Raw genomic sequence first — 23,579 nt, 5'->3', positions numbered from 1 at the left:
ATTTGTAGTGCTAACTGAACTTTTCAACAAGCACTTGGAGATGGGTGAGAGGAAGACCAGACAAGTCATTTGGAGTGGGTCTCCCTGCTAAACCTTGCTGCAGGAAATCTGATTCCCTTCAACCTCTTTTCTTCCGTTAGTATTGTAATAATGCTGCTTGTGTTGAATGGGCCTAATGGCTTAGCTGAGTTATTTAACACAAGAAAAGCGACACACAAGTAGGCTTTTTCTTTTGCTACTTGATTTAAATGATTACTGTGAACTGATATGAACTCATCTTTGATCATTCTGCATGAGTTCATGACAATTAAAGAACTGGGTGCATGGAAAAACAGAGAGGAAATCACCAGGAGAGATGCACGCTGAGCAAAACAATCTAATAATTAATTCATTGCGTTCCAGGAAGTGTCACTGCATGTATCACTTTAAAATTCATTTTTTTTTCTAGCTTTAAAGTTAATCTGAGAGCTTACCCTCAGTTTCAATTTCAAGTAGAGATTAAAGTTATAAATAAATACATACAACAAATTCCATTCTGAGATCTCACCATTCCAGTGGTGGGTTTCAAAAATTGTTCGAACCTACTCTGTGGGTGTGGCCTCCTTTGTGGGATTGGCTTGCCACCCAAGTGACCGGATGGGAGTGGCTTGCCGCCCATGTGACCGGATATGAAGATGCTGACGACACTTGTCAGAACCACCTTAAATTACCTCCCACACACCACTGGCATGCATAAGAATATGATGTAAACTTGTTTTTTAAAAGGCATCTTTAGTTTGCGTTAAAACAACTTCAACAGACGGAATGTTCTGATTGCCCCATAAACGCAGTAGTCATCCTTACCTTTCACAGAGGCACTGAGTTTTATAAATATGAGCATGATAGTGTAGAATAATCCTATCCAAGGACCAGTGGTGGGTTTCAAAAGAGCTTGGAACCTCTTCTGTAGGTGTGGCCTGCTTTCCGGGTCCACTGGTGGAACCTCTTCTAACCGGTTTGGTAGATTTGACGAACCGGTTCTACCGAATAGGTGCAAACTGGTAGAAACCCACCTCTGCACCATTCCAGACGGAGAATTTTAAGGGAAACTTGACTCTGATGTTGCTATTAGATCCAGACTGTTATATTTTACATTTTCTCATTTTTTAATAGCTAGAATATCATGGTAAAGGCTACTGGAAACACACACACACACACAAACACACACACACACACACACGACCGAGGCAGCAGTAGACATAGGAGCAAGATCAAGGAGAGGAAATGCCATGGCAAGACAAGAACTCGCTATCAGTCCCTGGAAAGGGTTTTATAAAGACTAAAACAGCAACCTCAGGAAACAAGAAATATGAGAAGCTGGAGAAGTACCAAGGCCGGAGAGATGTACGGGAGAGGATGTGGAAACTAAAGGCCAAAGTGGTTCTAGTAGCAGTAGTAGGCACACTTGAGGGTGCAACTCAACAGATACTATCTCTTTAAAAAGACCATGGGAGTTCTCTGTTCATTTCTGGCTTATAAATGTTTGTTTTAACAGCTTTTTAAAAAAATTATATGTGAATTTTCATCCCTTTTTTAAGAATCTGAAAGATGCCCTTCAAATTTGAAGCAACGTGTAAAGAAAAGCTAAGCTGTGTGTACAACCATTAAAAGCTTTTTTCTTCTTATTTCTATCCCTCTACCCAAAGAATTCTATTCATCGCTCACTTGATTTCCACACTGTTTTTTCTTTATTAGGAAGAATTGGATAATACTGTTACAATGGAGGATCAGATTTATCTCCTTCTGGAGGCCAAAGTTCAATGTGAACAAAATCTCACAGCTCAGGTACAAGAAGAAGAAGAAAGAGGTAAGGGTATTTTAGTCATTTAATTCTCTTCATATTCTGGCCAGGATTTTAAAAATTATTTTAAAATGTAGGCATGGATGGAATGCAAGGAAACATACCCTTAAAGGCTTCTGTGCTGAAAACATGGATGTTTTCATTACCCTCTTGTCTAAAAGGGGGCCTTTTACCAGGTTCGCCTGGTACATCAGTTGCGCCCCTTCCTGGATCAGGATGCTCTGTGCACAGTCACTCATGCCCTCGTCCTTTCTCGCCTGGACTACTGTAACGCTCTCTACATGGGGCTGCCCTTGAAGAGCACCCGGAAGCTTCAACTGGTCCAGAATGCGGCTGCGCGGGTTATCATGGGGGCACCCAGGTGCTCCCATTTTACACCCCTTTTAGGCGGCCTGCACTGGTTGCTGGTTGTCTTCCGGGTGCGATTCAAGGTACTAATTATGACCTTTAAAGCGCTCCATGGCTTAGGCCCAGGGTACCTGCGAGACCACCTACTGCCACCAGTAGCCTCCCATCGTCCAGTGCGATCCCACAGAGTTGGCCTCCTCAGGGTGCCATCGGCCGGACAGTGTTGGCTAGAGACCCCCAGGAGGAGAGCCTTCTCTGTGGGAGCCCCTTCCCTCTGGAGTGAGCTGCCCCCGGAGCTTCGTATAATCCCTGACCTCCGGTCCTTCCGACGCACCCTAAAAAGTTGGCTTTTCCAGCAAGCCAGCCTGGCCTGAACAAAACAAAATAAATTATTGATTACTGTTAATTTTAATTTGAATTCTTTTAAAAAAAATGTGTCATTGTCAATTTTAATTGGGTTTGGGATATCCTGTTTAATTTCTTCTTAACTTTTGTATTATATGTTTCTTTTAATGTTGTACGCCGCCCTGAGTCCTTGGGAGAAGGGCGGCATATAAATCTAATAAACCTAAACCTACAATTCAGGTACAAAGATTGTTTAAAGTTTGCTGATAGCAGGAAATCTCTTTGCCCCAACCATAATATTCTTCTGGCTGCCTACAGCACTGATGTCAAGTTTTAGTCTGGAATGAGCCACTGAACCCTGCACAGTTCAAGAATGATTCAGAAGAGACTTGGGACCTGGTGTAAACACCTTTCTGCTGCTCATGAATTTTTCAGGTTATTCTATACAAGACTGGAAAAAGTAAGGCTACTTTAAGGACTCAGCTTACAATCAGAAAACCTGATTATAAGTGAATCAAAGAAGGGACCACAGCAGAATCATAGCTTCAAACAGAAATTAGAAGGAATGACGGGCTACTTCGATGCAAAAATGCATCGCCAAAAGAAAAAGAGGGAAGAATAGATCTAAATGGATATCTTCCTCTTTCAACTTTGCCCTAAACCAGGGGTGTCAAACTTGTGGCCTGCAGTCTGGATGCATTACGCACTGGCCACCCCACCCCCATTTAAGCAAAAGTGGGGGGGAAGTCACAATATGTCACATGATGACAACGTGAGCTCTAAATAGTTACCTCCCTGCTGGGGTAGGAGAATCCAAGTCTCAACAGAAACACAACGGGAAAAAAAATCGAAAAAGCTATGTTCACTATAATTGCTGATTTAATAAAGCACAAGGAAAGATAGATAAACAAGAAAGAGAAATCAATTTAGATAGATGCCAGGCAGTGAAAGATCTGATCCTGAATTTTTTTTAAAAATCACTGCGATAGCAATGAATAATGCAATTTAGAAACACGAGAGAGCAAAATTTTCGTTTAGTAAAAGAGCTCCCCACACATTTAATTTCCAGATATAGTTCCCTTCTCCACCCCCTTTCTTCTCTGAAGTAATGAAACTGAGGAGACAAAATATATTTTGGTGTTTATTTTTCTGGCTGTGTTTTATCTTCAGCTGTGTGTATCAGTCATGTTGATGCTCCCTCTTCCCCTTCAAACATTGTCTGAGAGATCTGAATGCAGCTGGTGTGTTGGCTGCACTAAAATTACGTTAACTAGGATGGCACTGGGTGGCTCAGATCCAAGACTGCCTAGAGACATATGAGTGGCATGCACAGAAACAGAAATGTGCACTTCATGGAATGGTCACATGAACTCAGGAATCTTAACATAGCAATAGCAATAGCAGTTAGACTTATATACCGCTTCATAGGGCTTTCAGCCCTCTCTAAGCGGTTTACAGAGTCAGCATATCGCCCCCACAGTCTGGGTCCTCATTTCACCCACCTCGGAAGGATGGAAGGCTGAGTCAACCTTGAGCCGGTGAGATTAGAACCGCTGAACTGCAGATAACAGTCAGCTGAAGTGGCCTGCAGTACTGCACCCCTAACCACTGCGCCACCTCAGCTCTTGTCATCTAATATTTTAGCTAGAGCAGTGTCCTGCAGTTGTTTTCGCCCAAAACCAGTGCTTGCTTCCAGTTTTCGGCAAAAAATGCCCCACATTGAACAAGGGGTTTGCTTAACATCTGCAGTTTGCTTAATGACCACAGGTTCACTTAATGACCACGGTGATTTATTTAACAACTTCTACAAAAATTGGTCATAAAATCAAGTTGGTCACACAATGATCCACTTTAAGACTGTCACAACTTACAAACCATAAATGGAAGACTACTGTAAACTGAAGACTACTGGCCGTTATTTCTTAGTCTCCGAATATCTTTGGCCAATTACTTGCTCTCGGCCCAAATCAACAATTTCAGCAAGCCGATTGGATTCTCCGCATCCTCTCATCGTGTATAGATAAGCCTCGTTGTGAGAACTAAACAAGCACACTATAAAATACATGGACCTTGTAACTAAGCGAGAAGAATGCTAAAGAATAACAGCAACAACACCCAGATTAACCAGAGCTGTATTTGTCGGAATGCTGCATTTCGTACGGTGTGGGAGTAGCGGAAGAACGAATAAAGTAGTTGCTTCTTAAAAAGACAAGTAGTTGCTTCTTGCCCTTGCTGAATTCCTTGTCAGATTTAGGGAAAATGTGTGGAAACTACAAAGATGTTAGAATTTCCTTGAAAGTGTATGTTTATTTCCTTCTAAAGAAAGAGTCCTTTTTTTGGAGACTTTGGTCTAAACAAGGTTCTAATCTATTTTCAGAGATGGTATTCTCTGAACACTGACCATTCAATTTGGCACTGAGTCCCAGAGATTTAAGAGAGGGTTTTTTCCCCTAAAATCTGAGCTTAACTGAATGTGCTCTACATGGGGCAGCCCTTGAAGAGCATTCGGAGACTTCAACTCGTCCAGAATGCAGCCGCGCGAGCGATTGTGGGTGTACCTCGATACACCCACGTTACACCTATCCTCCGCGAGCTGCACTGGCTTCCGATCGGTCTCCAGATACGCTTCAAGGTGCTAGTTATCACTTATAAAGCCCTTCATGGTATTGGACCTGGGTACTTGAGAGACCGCCTGCTGCCAATTACCTCCCAAAGACCCATTAGATCACACAGGGTTGGCCTCCTCCGGGTTCCGTCTACTAGCCAATGCCATCTGGCTACTACCCGGGGGAGGGCCTTCTCTGTGGCAGCTCCGGCCCTTTGGAACGAACTCCCCGCAGAGATTCGGACCCTCACCTCTCTCCAGGCCTTCCGAAAAGCCGTTAAAACCTGGCTGTGTCGGCAGGCCTGGGGTTGATGAGCTCCCTTCCCCTCTCGACTTGTGTGGTTGTTGGCTATTTTAAATGCTTGTCTTGTACTTGTGTGTTCTCTTTCCCGCTTGAGTTGTTCGCCGCCCTGAGTCCCGCAGGGAATAGGGCAGCATATAAATAAAAAAAATCTCAATCTCAATCTCTCTCTGCCTCCCTTGAGTAGAGGAGTTGGTATTACATTACACAGAGTTCAAGCAGGAAGGATTTACTTGGTTGTTTTTATACATAGAGCCGAGGTGGCGCAGTGGTTAGGGTGCAGCACTGCAGGCCACTTCAGCTGACTGTTATCTGCAGTTCAGCAGTTCTAATCTCACTGGCTCAAGGTTGACTCAGCCTTCCATCCTTCTGAGGTGGGTGAAATGAGGACCCAGATTGTTGTTGGGGGCGATATGCTGACTCTGTAAACCGCTTAGAGAGGGCTGAAAGCCCCATGAAGCGGTATATAAGTCTAACTGCTCTTGCTATTGCTATTATATTGAATTTGGTGGGATTATTACTCCTAGTTAAGGTAGTCCAGGATTGTGGCTCTAGGACCTAAAAAAATCAGTTCATTCATAAGCAGTAGAGCTGACTTTGAAGTAGAGGGAAATCTTTAGCCCTCCTATTTCACAGAATGGTTGCACTGATGAAGTGATTCTCGGCAAAGTATAGAAATAAGAAATGTGGAAAATAAGCAAGATGGCGTGTTACTTTCCTTGTAGTTTTCAGTTGCAATGGCCTGCTACTACAACAGATAATATGGCTATTCTATAATAAACATACACAAGTGAGTATCACAATTATTCACCAAAATGAGCTAAAGTGCCTGTATTTTGTTCTCGTCTGTTCATAGTTTCAGTTTCTGAAGAGGAAAATATATTCTCTTATTCATCAGTAACATTTCCCAGCTAATTTGGGGAAAATATTCTAAAAAAAATAATAATGTGCTTTTTAGATGAAATTCTTCAAGCGGTTCCCTGGCGTCTCTAGACAACTACTTTCTTTCCTTTTTCAGCAGGAGAGGAGTGCTTTCCCGAATGGGATGGTGTCATCTGCTGGCCCAGGGGGTCAGCAGGAAAAACCTTAGCTGTGCCTTGTCCTTCTTATATCTATGATTTTAATCACCAAGGTATGCTCCTTTTCCTTTTGAATTATTGACCTTACATGGTATCAGGGAGAGAAGAACGGCATCAAACTAATGGAAATATCAATTCTTTCTTACAGGTATGGCCTTCCGACATTGCGATTCAAATGGAACATGGGCTTATGTGCTCAGTTTAAACCGAACATGGTCTAATTATTCTGAGTGCCTCCATTTCCTGCAAACAGAAATCAGTCTGCGAAAGGTATGGGCTCTTAATCCATATAAGGAGGGGAGAAACAAAAAGGGCTGTTGCAGAATAGCAATAGCAGTTAGACTTATATACCTCTTCATAGGGCTTTCAGCCCTCTCTAAGAGGTTTACAGAGTCAGCATATCGCCCTCACAGTCTGGGTCCTCATTTCACCCACCTCGGAAGGATGGAAGGCTGAGTCAACCCTGAGCCTTGGATGGATAGATAATAGATAAGATAGATATAGAAGATAGATAGATGATAGATAGATAGATAGATAGATAGATAGATAGATAGATAGATAGATAGATAGATAAATAGCAATAGCAATAGCAGTTAGACTTATATATCGCTTCATAGGGCTTTCAGCCCTCTCTAAGCGGTTTACAGAGTCAGCATATCGCCCCCACAATCCGGGTCCTCATTTTACCCACCTCGGAAGGATGGAAGGCTGAGTCAACCCTGAGCCGGTGAGATTAGAACCGCTGAACTGCAGATAGCAGTCAGCTGAAGTGCCTGCAGTACTGCACCCTAACCACTGCGCCACCTCGGCTCTCTGCAGTTAGACTTATATACTGCTTCATAGGGCTTTCAGCCCTCTCTAAGAGGTTTTCAGAGTCAGCATATCACCCCCACAGTCTGGGTCCTCATTTCACCCACCTCGGAAGGATGGAAGGCTGAGTCAACCCTGAGCCTTGGATGGATAGATAATAGATAAGATAGATATAGAAGATAGATAGATGATAGATAGATGATAGATAGATAGATAGATAGATAGATAGATAGATAGATAGATAGCAATAGCAATAGCAATAGCAGTTAGACTTATATACCGCTTCATAGGGCTTTCAGCCCTCTCTAAGCGGTTTACAGAGTCAGCATATTGCCCCCACAGTCTGGCTCCTCATTTCATCCACCTCGGAAGGATGGAAGGCTGAGTCAACCCTGAGCCTTGGATGGATAGATAATAGATAAGATAGATATAGAAGATAGATAGATGATAGATAGATAGATAGATAGATAGATAGATAGATAGATAGATAGATAGATAGATAGCAATAGCAATAGCAATAGCAGTTAGACTTATATACCGCTTCATAGGCTTTCAGCCCTCTCTAAGCGGTTTACAGAGTCAGCATATTGCCCCCCACAGTCTGGCTCCTCATTTCATCCACCTCGGAAGGATGGAAGGCTGAGTCAACCCTGAGCCGGTGAGATTTGAACCGCCGAACTGCAGAACTGCAGTCAGCTGAAGTAGCCTGCAGTGCTGCATTTAACCACTGCGCCACCTATATATTGAGCACCTATATATCTCTTATGACACACGATGCTATCCATAAATACGGGACACAAGGAATTTAACTGGTTAGATCTTCTTCTCCATGTCCCTTGGTCATGTTCTCTTTTGTTACAGAAGAGATCTGATGCTCAGAAAAACCAAATAGAAATTAGTTGTCTAACATGCTATTTCCTGAGAAACTTTGCCTTTATGTGGTTCTTTAGAATATGACATCTTTCAATGCGCCATTAGTAGACTAGCTCTGAACATGACAACTGTAGCTGCTGAGTGCGTCCCAGGTTCAGTTCAGTTCCGTAAAAAATACGTGCAAGAAATTATTGATTTTTAAGATGAAACAAATTGAAGATAAAGTCACAGCTAACAATTCTCTACCCGAGTAAAACTGATATTGAGACGTTCTGTTGTTGTTTCTTCAGAGGAAATTCTTTGAAGGTCTCTCTGTCATGTACACAGTGGGATACTCCATTTCCTTCTCCTCTTTGACTGTGGCTATTTTCATCATTAGCTTCTTCAGGTGAGATATTTACTGATCACTTTTGGCAAGCGGAGGTAGGCCAAAGGCTACGTTGTGTGCATTCACAACACACAAACACAAAGACACGTATCTCACCCTAATCCTCATACCACTATCTGGCTGGGTTTAGTCGTCATGTTGAACCAAAACGTGGCTTGCTTTACCTTGATACCAGACTTTGTACTTCTAAGTCATGATTTCTGAACATAATATTTGATGGTGATGGTTTAGAGTTTAGACCAGTAGTCTCCAACCTTGGCAACTTTAAGACCTGTGGATTTCAACTCCCAGAGTTCCTCAGCCAGCAAAGCTGGCTGAGGAACTCTGGGAGTTGAAGTCCACAAGTCTTAAAGTTGCCAAGGTTGGAGACCACTGGTTTAGAGACCATGTTTAAGGCAATCTATGGCTTCATATGATGCAAATCTGGTCTCTTTCTTCCTTTCATTTTATCAAAATATCGCATTTTGGAGAGAAAGAAACCAAAGCTTAAGCCATGTCTTGGAGCAAGCAGAGGTGGTACTGAGTGGGGACCTAATTAGATAACAGAGGGAGATGGGTGTGGTGGTAGAAATGGAAGGAGCAAAGAGGTATTTATTTTATTTTTATTTATAATATCTTTGTATTTATAAAGAAATTATATAGTAGTGTTTCATCCAGATCAGAGTACTAAGAAAATCTAGTGTTAGCTGTACAATTGAGTAGAGCAGAAAGGAATATTAAAAAGTAGAACGTGTGAGCTGGGCATCATCTCAAGCTTATCATGGTCTAAAGCCCAACGGGGAGATAGATAAGTCAGGGGAAGGGCCATAAACAGTGGGGATGAGATGCCTTGAGTGGGATGCACAGGGAGGCTTTCTGAGCTGATTTTGGCTTGCAGGCCACTGATTCATAATTATCTCTTTAAATGAAGTAATTCATTAAATCACCCCCCCCCCCCAATTCATCTGCAATTCATAGTCTTTCCGCTGACAGTGATAAATGAAACAGGATACTAAAATTGAGTTTCATGGCTTAGAATTAAAACCCGTAGCCAACAAAATATCTTCGATGGAAATGCATTTCTCTCTCTTACACACACGCACATATGTGCATGGTAAGTTACAATTTGGAACAGTAAAAAAAAGAACCAGTAAGAAGAAATGAATCAGTGTTTATAGCGAAAGCAATAGCACTTAGACTTAGAGTATATACCGCTTCACAGTGCTTTACAGCCCTCTCTAAGCGGTTTACAGAGTCAGCATATTGCCCCCAACAACAATCTGGGTCCTCATTTTACCCACCTTGGAAGGACGGAAGTCTGAGTGAGCTGGTGAGATTTGAACTGCCGAACTGCAACTTGCAGTTAGCTGAAGTAGCCTGCAGTCTAACCACTGCACCGCCTTGGCTCCTATGAAGATGAGAGCCGAGGTGGCGCAATGGGTAGAGTGCAGTACTGCAGGCCACTTCAGCTGACTGCTATCTGCAGTTCGGCGGTTCAAATCTCACCGGCTCAAGGTTGACTCAGCCTCCATCCTTCCGAGGTGGGTAAAATGAGGACACGGATTGTTGTTGGGGGCAATATGCTGACTCTGTAAACCACTTAGAGAGGCCTGAAAGCCCTATGAAGCGGTAGATAAGTCTTTTAAAAATATATTTTATTCATTTTCACATTCCATTTGCAATCACTTATATACAGGGTATTTACTATTAAAAAAGAAAAAAAAGAAAAAGGGAATAAAACGAACAAATAAAAAGGAAACACAACTCATCATTCACAACCCCACCTAACCCTTCCATCCTCCATACACCCCATCTACCCCCTCCAACTTTCCTTTCTCCCTCTAACACTCCCCTCCTACTTCCCTTTCCCCTCAAACCTTCCTTCTCCCCTTACTCCCCAGACACCCTCCTTACATTCCCCTTACTCCTTCCTTACTCCTCCCTCTTCTTTCCCTCTACCTCCCTCCTTGGTGTATGCCTTTATTCGAGTGTTGTTTGATCTGATAAAAAGTAAAATGAACCAAGGAAAAAAAATAAAAGAAAAAAAAGAACCAACCGTATATAAATACATTCTGTTCTTATTAAGACTATGTTAACACCCCCCCACCCCCCCCACAAATCCCCATCCCCAATCCTCCCGACTTCCCAGGGCCCACACCTGGCACTACCTTCTGTCTAAAATATCTTGTATACATATGGATTAAAAAATAAAGTAATATGTCAAAAGAAAGAAAAACAGAAAAAAAAAGAAGAGAGAAAAGAAAAGAGAAAAGAAAAAAGAAGAAAAGAAAAAAAAAGGAAACCACTCTTTGTGTTGATCTCAGCCCCCATCTTTATCTATGCTTAAATAGTATAAATCATTCTATCTATATTTTATTCTCGTCTCTTACTTCTTTGCTATTTACCCCAACCTTCTGTAGACTCTCCCGTTCCTCTTCCTAAACCTCATGATCCTTCCGATAAGATTTAAGCAACGTGGTTCATGCCACATATTCAAATATGACTTTACAGAAGAGTAATCAAACTTTCCCTTCTAGTAAAATTTAAACAGCGTAAATGATCTTTCTTAACCTCCTTTTCAAACAGTAATTCAAAATAATCTAGCCAAGCTTCCCTTCTTAGTAAAATTAAGCAGCGTAGATCAAATATTACTTTACACAGAATCAATTTCTATCTTAAGATAATTCCAACCGACTTTCTCTTCTAATAGGATTTAAATAACGTAGTTCATTCCACATGCATTTTACCCTCATCCCTTACTTGTCTGATATTTACCACTATCAAATTTATACTAGCATTTGTTTAAAATCTAACTCAAAGCAATTTCAACCAACTTTCCCTTCTAATAAAAGTTAAATAGCATGGATCATTCCACATATTCAAATAATACTTTCAGCAAGAGTCAGTTAACCTTCTGTTTTAAAATAGTCCCTTCTAACAAAGTTTTAAACACCATAAATCAGTCCGCATTCTTTTTACCCTTATCTTAAGATAATCCCAACCGGCTTTCTGTTCTAATAAGCCTTAAACAACGTAAATCATTCCACATATATTTTACCCTCATCCCTTGCTGTCTGATGTTTACCACTATCAAATTTATGCTAACGTTAATTTAAAATCTAGCTAAAAGTAGTTTCACCCAGCTTTCCCTTCTAATAAGAATTAGTCCGCTTTTTCTACCGGAGAGAGGTCTCAAACCCCCATTCAGTCCTCAACTTTGGCGAGTATTTTGAAATGTCTAAATTCTCGATCTCCGTTTTTCTGCTTCTCCGAGGGAGGAAGGGCTACCCCCTCCATCTTGCAGCCACATGGCCTGCCGTTTGCCTTCTCCTTCCACTTGTCTCTCCTCTCTTCCAAGCGAGTCAGGAAGTCCCGCCTTCAGAATCCTGCAATAGAAATCTTGAGCCTCCGAAACAGAGTTAAGACGAAATCTTGAATCTCAAATGTAACCGTGATGCCGGCAGGGGCCTCCCATCTGTATCGAATCTGTTGACTCCTAAGCTCCTTAGTTAAAAAGGTGTAGTCCCTTCTTGCTTTCAGCATCTGGAAAGGAATATCTTTGAAGACAATCAGGTCCTGGTCATCAACTCGGAGACTGTTATTATGAAACTTTTGCACAATCGCATTTCTAGATTCTTTTGTAGAAAAATGTATAATTATGTCCCTCGGGAGCTGTCGCTGTTCCGCTATCAATGAGTTCTGGCGATAGATTTTCCGAATCTGCCAATCAAAGTTAAGTCCCAGGCTTCCCACCGCATAGCTGAAGGCTTCAGCAAAGGTCTGTTTCAAATTCTCTTGCTCCTTTTCACGGAATCCTCTGACTCTTATTGCAAATGCATTCCTATTAAAATTTATCATCATGAGCTGTTCTTCATTGTCTCTAATTTTTGTTGTAAAATTTGAATATTGGTAGTCAATTAAAATTAGCCTTCTCCAAACTTTCCAATTTGTTCTCTATTTCAGCAGAGTAATCTGACAGGCAGACACGGCTGCAAACGTATTCGCCTTCATTTGATTAACTTTAGACTTTAAATCATCATATAGTTCCAATACAAATTCCTTAATTTCTTGTTTAAAGGCATTAAACATTTAAAGAAATATTCCTGTGTTAGAAATTCTCCAGTAGAGGGCATAGGAGACAAAGGCTGTGGTTCCAGTAAAATTCTTTAAATTCTTTAGACACATTTGTAGCAAGACGCTTCTTTGACCTGGGTGCCATAATAAATAAACAAGTAAGCAGCGCTTTGCTCCCCTCTATTTCCAAAGAAGAAGAGTTTATTTTGTTAAGGAGCGGTCTGCAGGAAGGTAAAACCAGCTAAGTACATCCACTATCAATCATCCACGGAGAGAAATCGCCATTTTGAAGTCCATTTAGACAAAGAAGTCTCTAAGACAAATGGTGCTGGTATTTAAGATAGTAATAAAAGCATAAATCTCACAGGGGTGGGACCCGCCCGTATCAATTCTAGCTTGAAAAAACTTTGTTTGTCCTGGGGGGGGCTAGCCTGTCTGGGGCTGCCAAAAAAAAAAAGGCAGCTGAGAAGAACTGGCTGGAGATAAAAGCTCTGCTCCGGCTGGATCTAATCTCTGTCCACAGCCAAAAAAAAAAGAAAAAGGCTGTGGCTTACGAATAGACCCTAGCCTACAGAGCTACTCCCTGCCCCTTTCTTAGCCAAAAAGGGGTGCTATCTATGATCTTATTTAGATATACAGACCAGATCTCTGAGGAGCTCGGTGGAGCCCTCCTCGGCAACAGGCCACGCCCCCCAGGAAGTCCGAAGCGGTAGATAAGTCTAACTGCTATTGCTAAGATGAAATCCTAGGATTTTGAAAAAAAAGAAGTAAAAAAAAAGGATTAAACTTATTCTCCGCTCCTTCTGTGGCTGAAATCCCAGCCTCCCAAACCCTGCTTAGCACCAAACTTCTGCAATTATAAACAATCTGGATTCACCCAATACATTAAATGTTTATTGTCTCAATGGTAGGTTGTTGAATAAATGGGATCACATATCATTCTGAACTCCAAGCCACTATTTACAAACATCGCTGAGTTGAGCCAAAGCAAAATAGGTATAAACTGGAGCATTATGGATTATTCAGCAGAGTGGAGTTTGGGTTTTTTTTTTTTTGGAGATGCTATGCTCTCTGAAAAGGCATCACGACAGAGCTCAAGCTCAAGCCTTCCTCCTTAAATTACATGTGCAAACACATCATTTTACAGCCGAATCGTTTCTGGAAAGCAATGTGAAATAGATAATCCACGAAATAATTCATGGAGAAAATGTTTTTGTGGTAACAGGTATTTTGATTAGAAGGTAGAAAACGTTTTGTCTCAAAGGGCAAAAATAGTTTCTGCTTTTAAAAGCAGGTTCATTGAATTGTATTATGCACATATCCTTATTAGTTGTCCTTGTTCAAAATTGTCATTTTGTCTTTTTTTTGTTAAGATTAATACAGCAACTTCACACGCACAAGAGTTTTGATGCTTATTGAGTTGGCTCTTTAAAAAAAAAATCCAAATTCAAGAGGAAATTAAATAATGTCTCATAGCTATTTATTAAGATATCAAAAAGGAACTACTGTGTTCAGAAAGAGTGCACCTTTAAGCAATAGATACCAGAGACCAAAAATAAGGGAGAATTTTAGTTTCACTTTTCACATGGAAAGCGACACTAAACAATATGATCCTTCTATGACCCCTTAAAAAGTTTTTTTCCCCCAACTAGGAGGCTCCACTGCACCCGGAATTGTATACATCTGCATTTGTTTGTCTCTTTCATGCTCAGAGCTACCAGCATTTTTATTAAGATAAAGTTGTTCATCCTCATTTTGGAGACAAAGATTTTGACTCACTACTCAAAAGTGACCTACAAAATATTAATCAGACTCCAGTAATGGACAGATCTCAGTATGTAAGTATTGCTCCTCTTGTTTTTCAACTCTAGAATTTCCCCAGCCATAAAACTATTAATTTCAGGCTCAATGTCTGTTCCTTGACCATTTCAGTCCCAAACTCATTTCTGGTCCTTTAAGTGATGCATTTCAGCAGACCCAAAACCAGTAGCCATTGGTTTCCATCCATGTGCTGAATATTTCTGTGTAAATACTGCCTTTGTTTAAAGTAATTTGGAATAATAAACTTTAATGGCAATATCTGAGAATATGTATTAATTTAGATTGCTTCCCATTGAAAAAAAACAACAGGGATGGGCGTATAATTAACCAGGATGGGTGAAAGTAGAAGATATCTTTTCTTGATTACATATTACATAGATTAGAAATGCCATTTGGCCTATAGTATTTTTAACTCCGGTTTACCTGCTGGAGCATCTGAGGGAATGGTAAGAGTCTTGGGCCCACCTTTGGAACAATAGCAAAAACCCTTTCTTTGCATGTAGCTAATCTGTCCATTTTACACAAATCTTATACTGGTATTTCTGTTGGCAACACTTTTTGGCAAGAGAGTAGAAGAAGACCAATTTCATGAAATGGATATATACAATACAGGATAGTTGTTTGAATTTACACTGTTCAGAAACAAGACTAGTTAGTTAGTTAGACTTATATACCGCTTCATAGGGCTTTCAGCCCTCTCTAAGCGGTTTACAGAGTCAGCATATTGCCCCCAACAACAATCCGGGTCCTCATTTTACCCACCTCGGAAGAATGGAAGGCTGAGTCAACCTTCAGCCAGTGAGATTAGAACCGCTGAACTGCAGATAATAATAGCAATAGCAATAGCAATAGCAGTTAGACTTACATACCGCTTCATAGGGCTTTCAGCCCTCTCTAAGCGGTTTACAGAGTCAGCATATTGCCCCCAACAACAATCCGGGTCCTCATTTTACCCCCCTCGGAAGGATGGAAGGCTGAGTCAACCTTGAGCCGGTGAGATTTGAACCGCCGAACTGCAGAACTGCAGTCAGCTGAAGTAGCCTGCAGTGCTGCATTTACCACTGCGCCATCTCGGCTCTTATGAGGTCTATGAGGTCAGCTTTGCTTGATTGGGCTATCATGTTATAAAACATTAAGGAGTTCAGTGCTTGTGTTGGACTATATAGAAAGCTACTTCACATTGGCCACATTTGGTTCACCGACAAATGCATGCTTGACAAAAGCGCGCTGACAAAACTGCGGCGAGAAAAGAGTGAAGTCTAAATCGGGCCCACAGAAGCACGCCGATAATGCGCGGCGACGAAAGCGCACTATCAACAAACCACGCGAAAACAAGGTAATAACCCTAACCCTAACCCTAACCCTTAGGATTATTACCTTGTTTTCACGTGGTTTGTTGATAGCGCACTTTCGTCGGTGCGCATTTATCGGTGCGCTTCTGTGGGCGTCATTTAGACTTTGCTCTTTTCTCGCTGTAGTTTTGTCGGCGCGCTTTTGTCGAGTGCGCATTTGACGGGTCACGCCACACTTCTCCCCAGATCATTATTGATGAACCGAGCTTTGTCTGCTTGTTTGTGAACTTCAACTTCTCAATAGATATTTGTTTTTGAAGGAAACATCTCTGAATCAGATAGATAGATAGATAGATAGATAGATAGATAGATAGATAGGGAGAGGAGGGAGGGAGGGAGGGAGGAGGGAGGGAGGGTAGGGACAGATAGACAGACAGACAGACAAATATTTGCCTTCCAAATATTTTGAGCTGTATTTCTCACTTTTTTGGCTATCTGGGATAAATGGAAGTTGGTACAACACAATTTAATTGCTCATTATACTGCAGTACCCCAGTGAACTATCTCAGACAGCAACATTGATATAAAAAAAAGTTAATATAAGACAGGCAGCATTTAAATATTTGGCAGTAACTGAATGGGGTTGTTTTTCCTATTGAATTCCTTTACTGTCACAAATTTTAAGTATGTCTCAGAAAACAATAAAAAATGTTGAAAAGTATGATGAGCAGCTCTACTCTTAGTTTAAGTTCTATCTATTTAATGTTTTTTTTGACAATGATGTTAGTATACTGTTACATTTAATTTCTTTCCCCAATACAGCTGCTGGATATTTTTTGTTTTTGATCAATAGGTGTGGTGCAAGATTACTGTGGTTATGTTATTTACTTCTTGGCAACAAATTACTATTGATCTTGGTCGAAGGTCTCTATCTACACAGCTTAATATTTGTGGCCTTCTTTTCGGAAACGAAGTACCTATGGGGTTTTATCTTAATAGGCTGGGGTAAGATACATTGTTTTTCATTCAAGAATTGGTTTTCTTCTTAAAACTGAGACAATACTATACCCACTCTCATTTATTGGAAAGGTATATCATTATATTGACCTTAATTATTAATGTATCCAGAAAACAAAGGTTGGAATCAATCATTAATGTATTCTAGATTAATGTTGTACTCTACCGTGTTTCCCCGAAAATACAACCTGTCCTGAAACGCAGGCCTTGCCACATTTTTTGTGTGGCCATAAATATGAGCCCCCCCCTGAAAATAAGCCCCCTGGACAACCCCCTTCCAGCCAGGCAGAGCACCGCTCACTGACTTAGCGGTATCCCGAAGGTGCTAAGCTGTGGGAGTAGGTGGTGGGAAGGCGCTCATGTTGCTTGCCGCCTTCAGGATACCGCTAGGTGGGGAGTGGTGTTCTGCCTGGCCAGAGGGGGGAGTTACTGGGCAGCTGCTCCCTTGCGAGCGGGCTCCTGAAGAGCTGGGCATAGCCTCAGGGGCGAAGCAGCCATGAGGTGACCATGCTCATGAGCAGCCACCTGGCAACCCTCCTCTCTAGCTGGACAGAGTGCCATTCACTGACCTAGGGCTATCCCTAAGATGCCAGCCATGTGGTGCTCTGCCCGCCCCCACAGCTCCCACGGCTTGGCGCCTGTTCCGCCCCCAGCTCAAATGCCTCCCAGCCTCACCATGCCCTGGCCCAGTTCTCTCTGCAGAGCCAGGGCACTGCCGCTGCACTCTGAGCATAACTTCTTTTCTGGCTCTATGGTTGTGGGCCCTATGGCAGTGGCCCACAACCAGAGAGCCACTCTAGAGCGCTGCTGCTGGAAGAATCAGAAGTCGAGTTCTGGAGTTTGGAAGCCAGAGAAGTTATGCTTGAAGTGCGGCGGCAGTGGTGCCTTGGCCCTGCAGGAGAGCTGGGCCAGGGCATGGTGAGGCGGGAGGCATGCGAGCTGGGGGGCAGAACAGGCGCTCGCGCAATCACCCTCTCTAGCCAGTAGAACTCCATGCACTGACCTAGGGGTATCCCAATGTGCCAAGCTGAAGGAGCTGGGGAGCGGGCAGAGCACCACGTGGCTTGACACCTTAGGGATACCCCCTAGGTCAGTGAATGGCACTCTGCCCAGCTGCAGAGGGCTTTGCCGGGCGGCTGCTCATGAGCTTGGTCACCCCTGAGGCTGTGCCCGGCTCTTCGGGAGCCCGCTCACAAGGGAGCAGCCTCCCGGCAACCCCAACACAATAAGCCCTCCCCTGATAATAAGGCCAAGCCATATTTGTGGGTCAAAAGAAAATAAGACCCTGTCTTATTTTCAGGAAAACACGGTATTTAGGTAATTTAATTTTGTACAGTCACTCAAATCAATCTGTCAAGTCAGAAGCCTAAATTAGTTTTACTTAGGTTCCATTGAAATTTAAAAAACTCTCAGCAATATCCCATTAATCTAAATGTGTATAAGCTCCTATAGGATTGCATTTTAGACTTTAATATTTGCTTCATCTCATTTTGAATATAAGCTTTTACTGGATGTGGGGTTTCGATGGCCTCTGAGTTTGGTAGTTTTCGTGCAGATATTACATTACCTGGTTAGGTAATATCTTTTGTGTGCACCAATGATGCCACCCTAGCCAGAAAAGAGAATGTTTTCAAGGAAATAATCAAGCTCAGGGAGCACCAAGAACCAAAGAATACAATTCTGAGCTTCTTAGATTGTTTTCTACTGGATATTCTTTTGTCACAGAGGGTGCTTGTCTCACAACTATTTCATAAAAGAACATCACTATCACTTACGTAATGTACCTATTGATTTTATTAAAAGAATGAATCCAAGTAAGCAATGACTTCCATCTCAAGATTCTATAAAGTTATTTTTGCCATTATGGTCTGGCCGAGTGATGAGAATTCATTTTAACCGTGATGGGCTAATCTCTTTTGTTTTCGCTCGCATTTGGTAAGCTAATACAAAAATCACTGCAACTATTACAGAATAAAGTTTTATCAATTATGCCTGCTATTAAGATTTTGCTAGCCCTTTCACCTTTTTTTCTAACAAAAAAAAGAGAAATAATATATCTTCCCATCCTTCCTACAGCTGGCCTATACAGGTTAATAACTATTTTTGGGTGTGTCTGGGTTCCATACGTCAAACCACACTGTTAAGAAAACGCCTATGTTTTATTTAGTTTCTCAAGAGAAATCTTAACAGTAAGCAATCCATTTTCATATTTATAGGTTTCCCAGCTCTCTTTGTAGCGGCCTGGGTAGCAGTCAGAGCAGCCACGGCAGATACAAGGTAAGTGGACATAAAGCAGAGGTTTCCTTAATTTTTATTTCAGTGGAAGGACAATAGCTATGTTACTGGTCTAACTACCACCTACAGTCTCTTAGATAACATCCACGAATGTGTGATCACAATCATGAATTTTTTAAAAAAGATATATGAGTTATTACAGGTCTGAATAGAGGAACTTACCGTGTTTCCCCCCAAATAAGACATGTCCTGCTAATAGCCCAGGACTGGTTTTTGTCGGGGTTTTGAGGTGGGGTGTAATATACTCCCTCCCCCAAAAAATAAGCCCTATGGAAAGAGTGCCGTGGCGATTACAGGAGGAAGCCTGTCAGCTTCTGCCTTGCTGCTGTTTCAGCTGTCATGACGGGGAGGGAGGTTGGTATGTGGGAGGGGTAATTTCGAGTGTGCTGGAGGAATCTTCTAGTATGTACCAGATGTTGGATTGCGCATGCGTGAGTGCTTCCCGCCTGGACTAACGGCTCGACATTCCATCTTCGTGATGCCTTTGGAGTTTATCTCACACCTGACAATTGAAGGATTTGATTGGCCTGAGGCTATGATCCCAAGGGGTGGGGAATGGACTATTCTTATATCAATTGCTTTTCCCGCGCCTAATAAGCAGACTTTGCTTCGCAACTGCTACGCTTACCATTTGTAATTAGTAAAAGTACTTTTGATTTCCAACACATGGAATCTCTAGCCTTTCTTTCCTAATTATTAATGGAGTGATGCTGAAGAAGCCTTCCCTTCCCGGTCATCTCAGCGCTTCTCGCTCCTTAATCGGATCAGGTGAGCGATCTGCTGCCATTAAAAAACAGCTAATTGAGGGTGCTGTTCAGGCTGTGGCCGCCAGCAAGTCAGCTGTTTTTTCCTCGATTACGGCCACAAAGGCAGCAGGAGGCCAAGTGATGCACCCCCACGCGCCTTGCACCGGGCTTCCAAAGGGTACTGTAGCAGCAGTTATCCACAATTGTTTTAATCATTATTTCGTCCCGACCCACGTGGCCCAATGAGCCACGTGGATCTGGACAAGATAAGGTTTATGTATCAATACCTGACTAAAATGCCTGAGTTAATATGAATTATGATTGATGGCTATGGAAGAGATGCACGAAAGTATTTTTGTAACCAACGGATACACTTTCTACAGTATGTAAAAAGGAGGATTCTTTGTGTTGTGTTTGTTTGAAAATTAAAAATAAAAATAAAAAAATATTTTAAAAAAAGGTTCTTACCGGCATACCAGGTGCAGAACGAGCGCATAAGCTGCCTCCTGGTCGGGTTATTTGATACTGGAGAGGTCTGAAAAAAACGGGCTGGAGAGAAATTCAAGGGAGAGTCCTGACCTGACAGTGGATTGAACCCACATCTGAAGTGGAAAGATCCCAATGATCAGCAAAATATGCCAAGCGTCCCCTGATGGGAGGGGAGCATGGCCCGGAATTAGACCCGACAGTAGGAGTGGCCACCACTGCCCCCACGAAATGGCTGTTTCTGTTGCTGATCCCTTTGCTGCTGGTCTGGTTGGAACCTCTGTTTAGGTGTGAAACCCCTTGATACTGTCTGAACCTGGCCCCACAAAATCAGACCCCCGAAAGGAAGACCCATAGTCCTGACCCCGAAAGGATGACCCATATTCTTCGGGGCGAAAGGAAGACTGGCGATGGGTACAGAGTTGCCGGAAGTTGCCCTTTTGTGGAGCTGTGGGGAGAACCTTCTGTTGTCCTTGCCCTCCACCAGGAAGGGGTCAAGAGCAGTGCCAAATAAAGACTGTCCAGTGAAGGGCGCTGAAGCCAAACGCCATTTGTGGTGTACATCCGCCTGCCACTGATGTAGCCAAAGCAGTCTATGGGACGCCACAGATGACACTATAGCCCTAGAGGCAAAGCTGGCCACTGACAAGGTGGCATCCGATGAGAATTGTATGGCTGCTACTAGCTTGTTAATGTCCTGATGATCCCTGTCATCCACAGTAGGCACCCGCTGCTGTAGATTCTGTAACCAAAGCAGACAAGAGCAGTTAAAAAAGAGGTAGTCGTGGCTGCTCTCACTGCCCAGGCTACCGCCTGATGACCCCTTTGTAGCATGAGGTCCGCCTTCTTGTCCTCTGGCTTCCGTGCGTCTTTAGGTGCCCCTGGCATATTCGCAGATGTATATAAAGCAGTCACTGGGGCATCAATGGAAGGCAGTAGAAGCACCTGAGACATTGCCTTATCTACGTTGAAAAAAGTCTTATCATTAGAATTCGGCATGGGCCCTGAAGTGGGGGATGTCCACTGTCTTTTGACAAGATCGAGAAAGATTTTTGGAGTGGGCACTGTCTCTGCCTCAATGGCCTGCTCAGCAAATATAGTCTCTGCTGACATCCCTTGAGTTTGAGCAGACATGTCTGGGGGTTTGTCACCAAATTTGCCTTCGCCTTAAATAAGATAGATTTAAATAGAGACGGCTGAAAAAGGCCAGAAAATGTAGGCTCGGCCGGGGACATGCCTTCATCCTCACAGAGGTTTTTCCTCTCTAATTTCGCCTTCCTCAGAATCTGAGTCCTGTTCCTCCTGTGACTGAGCAGGACAGAAAGACGGATCCTCTTCCTGTATATCAACTACCTCTGGTGCTCTAGGAGTTACCACATTTTGAGACTGATTCTGAGGTTGCTGAAAGGCAACAGCCAAACATTGCTGAAAGGCCCTGGTCATCATGTCCTGGAAATTGGGGACACGCATGGTGAACATCTGCTCAGGGTGCAAGCCGGTGGAAGTGGATGGAATCACCTGCTCTGGCTGGCCAGATGTGGGGTGCTGAATGGAGGAGACTGCCAGTCCTGGGTAGAATCCCAAAGTTCTGAGCTCGAATTTGGAACTGCTCTTGGAGGGTTTTTTGCTCCTGGGTGAATTGGAGACATGCTTAGTCTTGCGGCTGGCTTTTCGCCCCCCCACCTTTGGAGGTGCCTTTGTCAAGGTGCCAGAAGCAGGTGCGGGGGTCTCCTGACGCTCATTAAGGCTGATGGCCACAGTGGTGAGGACCTGCCTCCTCTCAGTGTCCACGCTGTCATTTGCGGCCGCCATTTTGACTTGCGGCTTGAATTAGGCTCAGGGTATGAACAACTAACTTGATACTAGATGCTTTTTCAACCACCTAGGAAGTCTCTACATGTGGAGTTGAGCCTCGAATAGAATATTGAAAGAAGAGCATTTTAGAGTAGAACAAAGAAAGCTTTATTTCTTCTTTGTACTATATTACTGTTAAAAAGAAAGAAAATTGTTCAAGAAATAAATCTACTGTTAATAACTTTAGCTAAATTAGTCAGAATTTTAGCAGCTAAGTGCTGCTCTACATGAATAATCATCTTTTTTTCCTGTGGATCATCTAATGGACCATCTTTTTTCATATCACTAAAATCATGCATTAGAGTGATTCAGCCTGAAAGTGACAACAGCACGATTCATTATGTTTAATTTTTTCCTATCCAGCGTTGGTATAGCTGATGAATCAACCATAGCTGATACACAATACTTTGAGCCTCCAAAGGTACCTGGACTTGAAATGTCAACATTGGAGTAGGGAAAATAAATTTGTACAATATTCATTCAGGAACAGAAAGCAAATGCAAACTTGCAAGTTGAAGGATAATTGGAACAGAAATTATGATCATTGTGAAAAAGTTCTAGAATTCTTCCGGATCAGGGAACAGAATATTGACTCAATGATTTGACTGCAAAACAGACACCCACATTTTGGCTGTACCCATAGAAAAAAATGTCTGGATTATGGCCAATAATAATTCTGCTTCACTCTGCATTGGTCATACTCCATTTCTTGGCATTGCACTGGAAAAAGATCAGTCAAACTGGAAAAGATTTTGAGCTGGACGATGAGGACAATCTGAAGACTAGAAATAGCCTACGGTAGCCTTCCATCGTCCAGTGCGATCCCACAGAGTTGGCCTCCTCAGGGTGCCGTCGGCCAGACAGTGTCGGCTAGTGACCCCCGGGGGGAGAGCCTTCTCTGTGGGAGCCCCTTCCCTCTGGAATGAGCTGCCCCCGGAGCTTCGTATAATCCCCGACCTCCGGTCCTTCCAATGCGCCCTAAAAAGTTGACTTTTCCAGCAAGCCAGCCTGGCCTGAACAAAACAAATTATTGATCACTGTTAATTTTAATTGATTTTTTTTTTTAAAAAATGTCATTGTCAATTTTAATTGGGTTTGGGATATTCTATTTAATTTTTAAAAAACTTTTGTATTATGTGTTTCTTTTAATGTTGTACGCCGCCCTGAGTCCTTGGGAGAAGGGCGGATATAAATCTAATAAACCTAAACCTAAACCTAGAAATAAATCCTAAAGAGAGATTGAAAGAATGATGAAGACTTAGTCTTGGAAAGATAAATCTGAGAAGTATATGATATTTGTCTTTCTTGAAGAAGGTTGCAAAGTTTATTCTTCTGGAGTATGCAATATGGTGTATTTGTATAAGTATATTTATATTACATTCCTGTGAATCTAGGTGGCTCTGAAGTCAATAAAAGATTTAAATTA

The 23,579-nt window shown here is 42.4% G+C and overlaps 1 protein-coding gene across 1 annotated transcript in view; it reads left to right on the top strand.

Moving 5' to 3' along the window:
- The first annotated feature begins 1,263 nt into the window (after positions 1-1,263).
- PTH2R (parathyroid hormone 2 receptor) overlaps positions 1,264-23,579 on the top strand; it is a 50,540-nt gene continuing 28,224 nt past the window's right edge. Inside the window, 11 exon segments of the mRNA XM_032234018.1 lie at positions 1,264-1,434; positions 1,735-1,846; positions 6,458-6,571; positions 6,667-6,788; positions 8,492-8,589; positions 14,295-14,371; positions 14,374-14,480; positions 16,609-16,633; positions 16,636-16,662; positions 16,665-16,760; positions 18,989-19,049. Of these exon segments, the coding sequence (XP_032089909.1) occupies positions 1,264-1,434; positions 1,735-1,846; positions 6,458-6,571; positions 6,667-6,788; positions 8,492-8,589; positions 14,295-14,371; positions 14,374-14,480; positions 16,609-16,633; positions 16,636-16,662; positions 16,665-16,760; positions 18,989-19,049 (1,010 nt within the window).

Source organism: Thamnophis elegans, chromosome 1 (genome assembly GCF_009769535.1).
Source record: "Thamnophis elegans isolate rThaEle1 chromosome 1, rThaEle1.pri, whole genome shotgun sequence".
NCBI classification, from domain to species: Eukaryota; Metazoa; Chordata; class Lepidosauria; order Squamata; family Colubridae; genus Thamnophis; species Thamnophis elegans.
The sequence above is the reverse complement of the archived record's forward strand: the minus strand, read 5'-3'. Positions and strand labels throughout refer to the sequence as shown.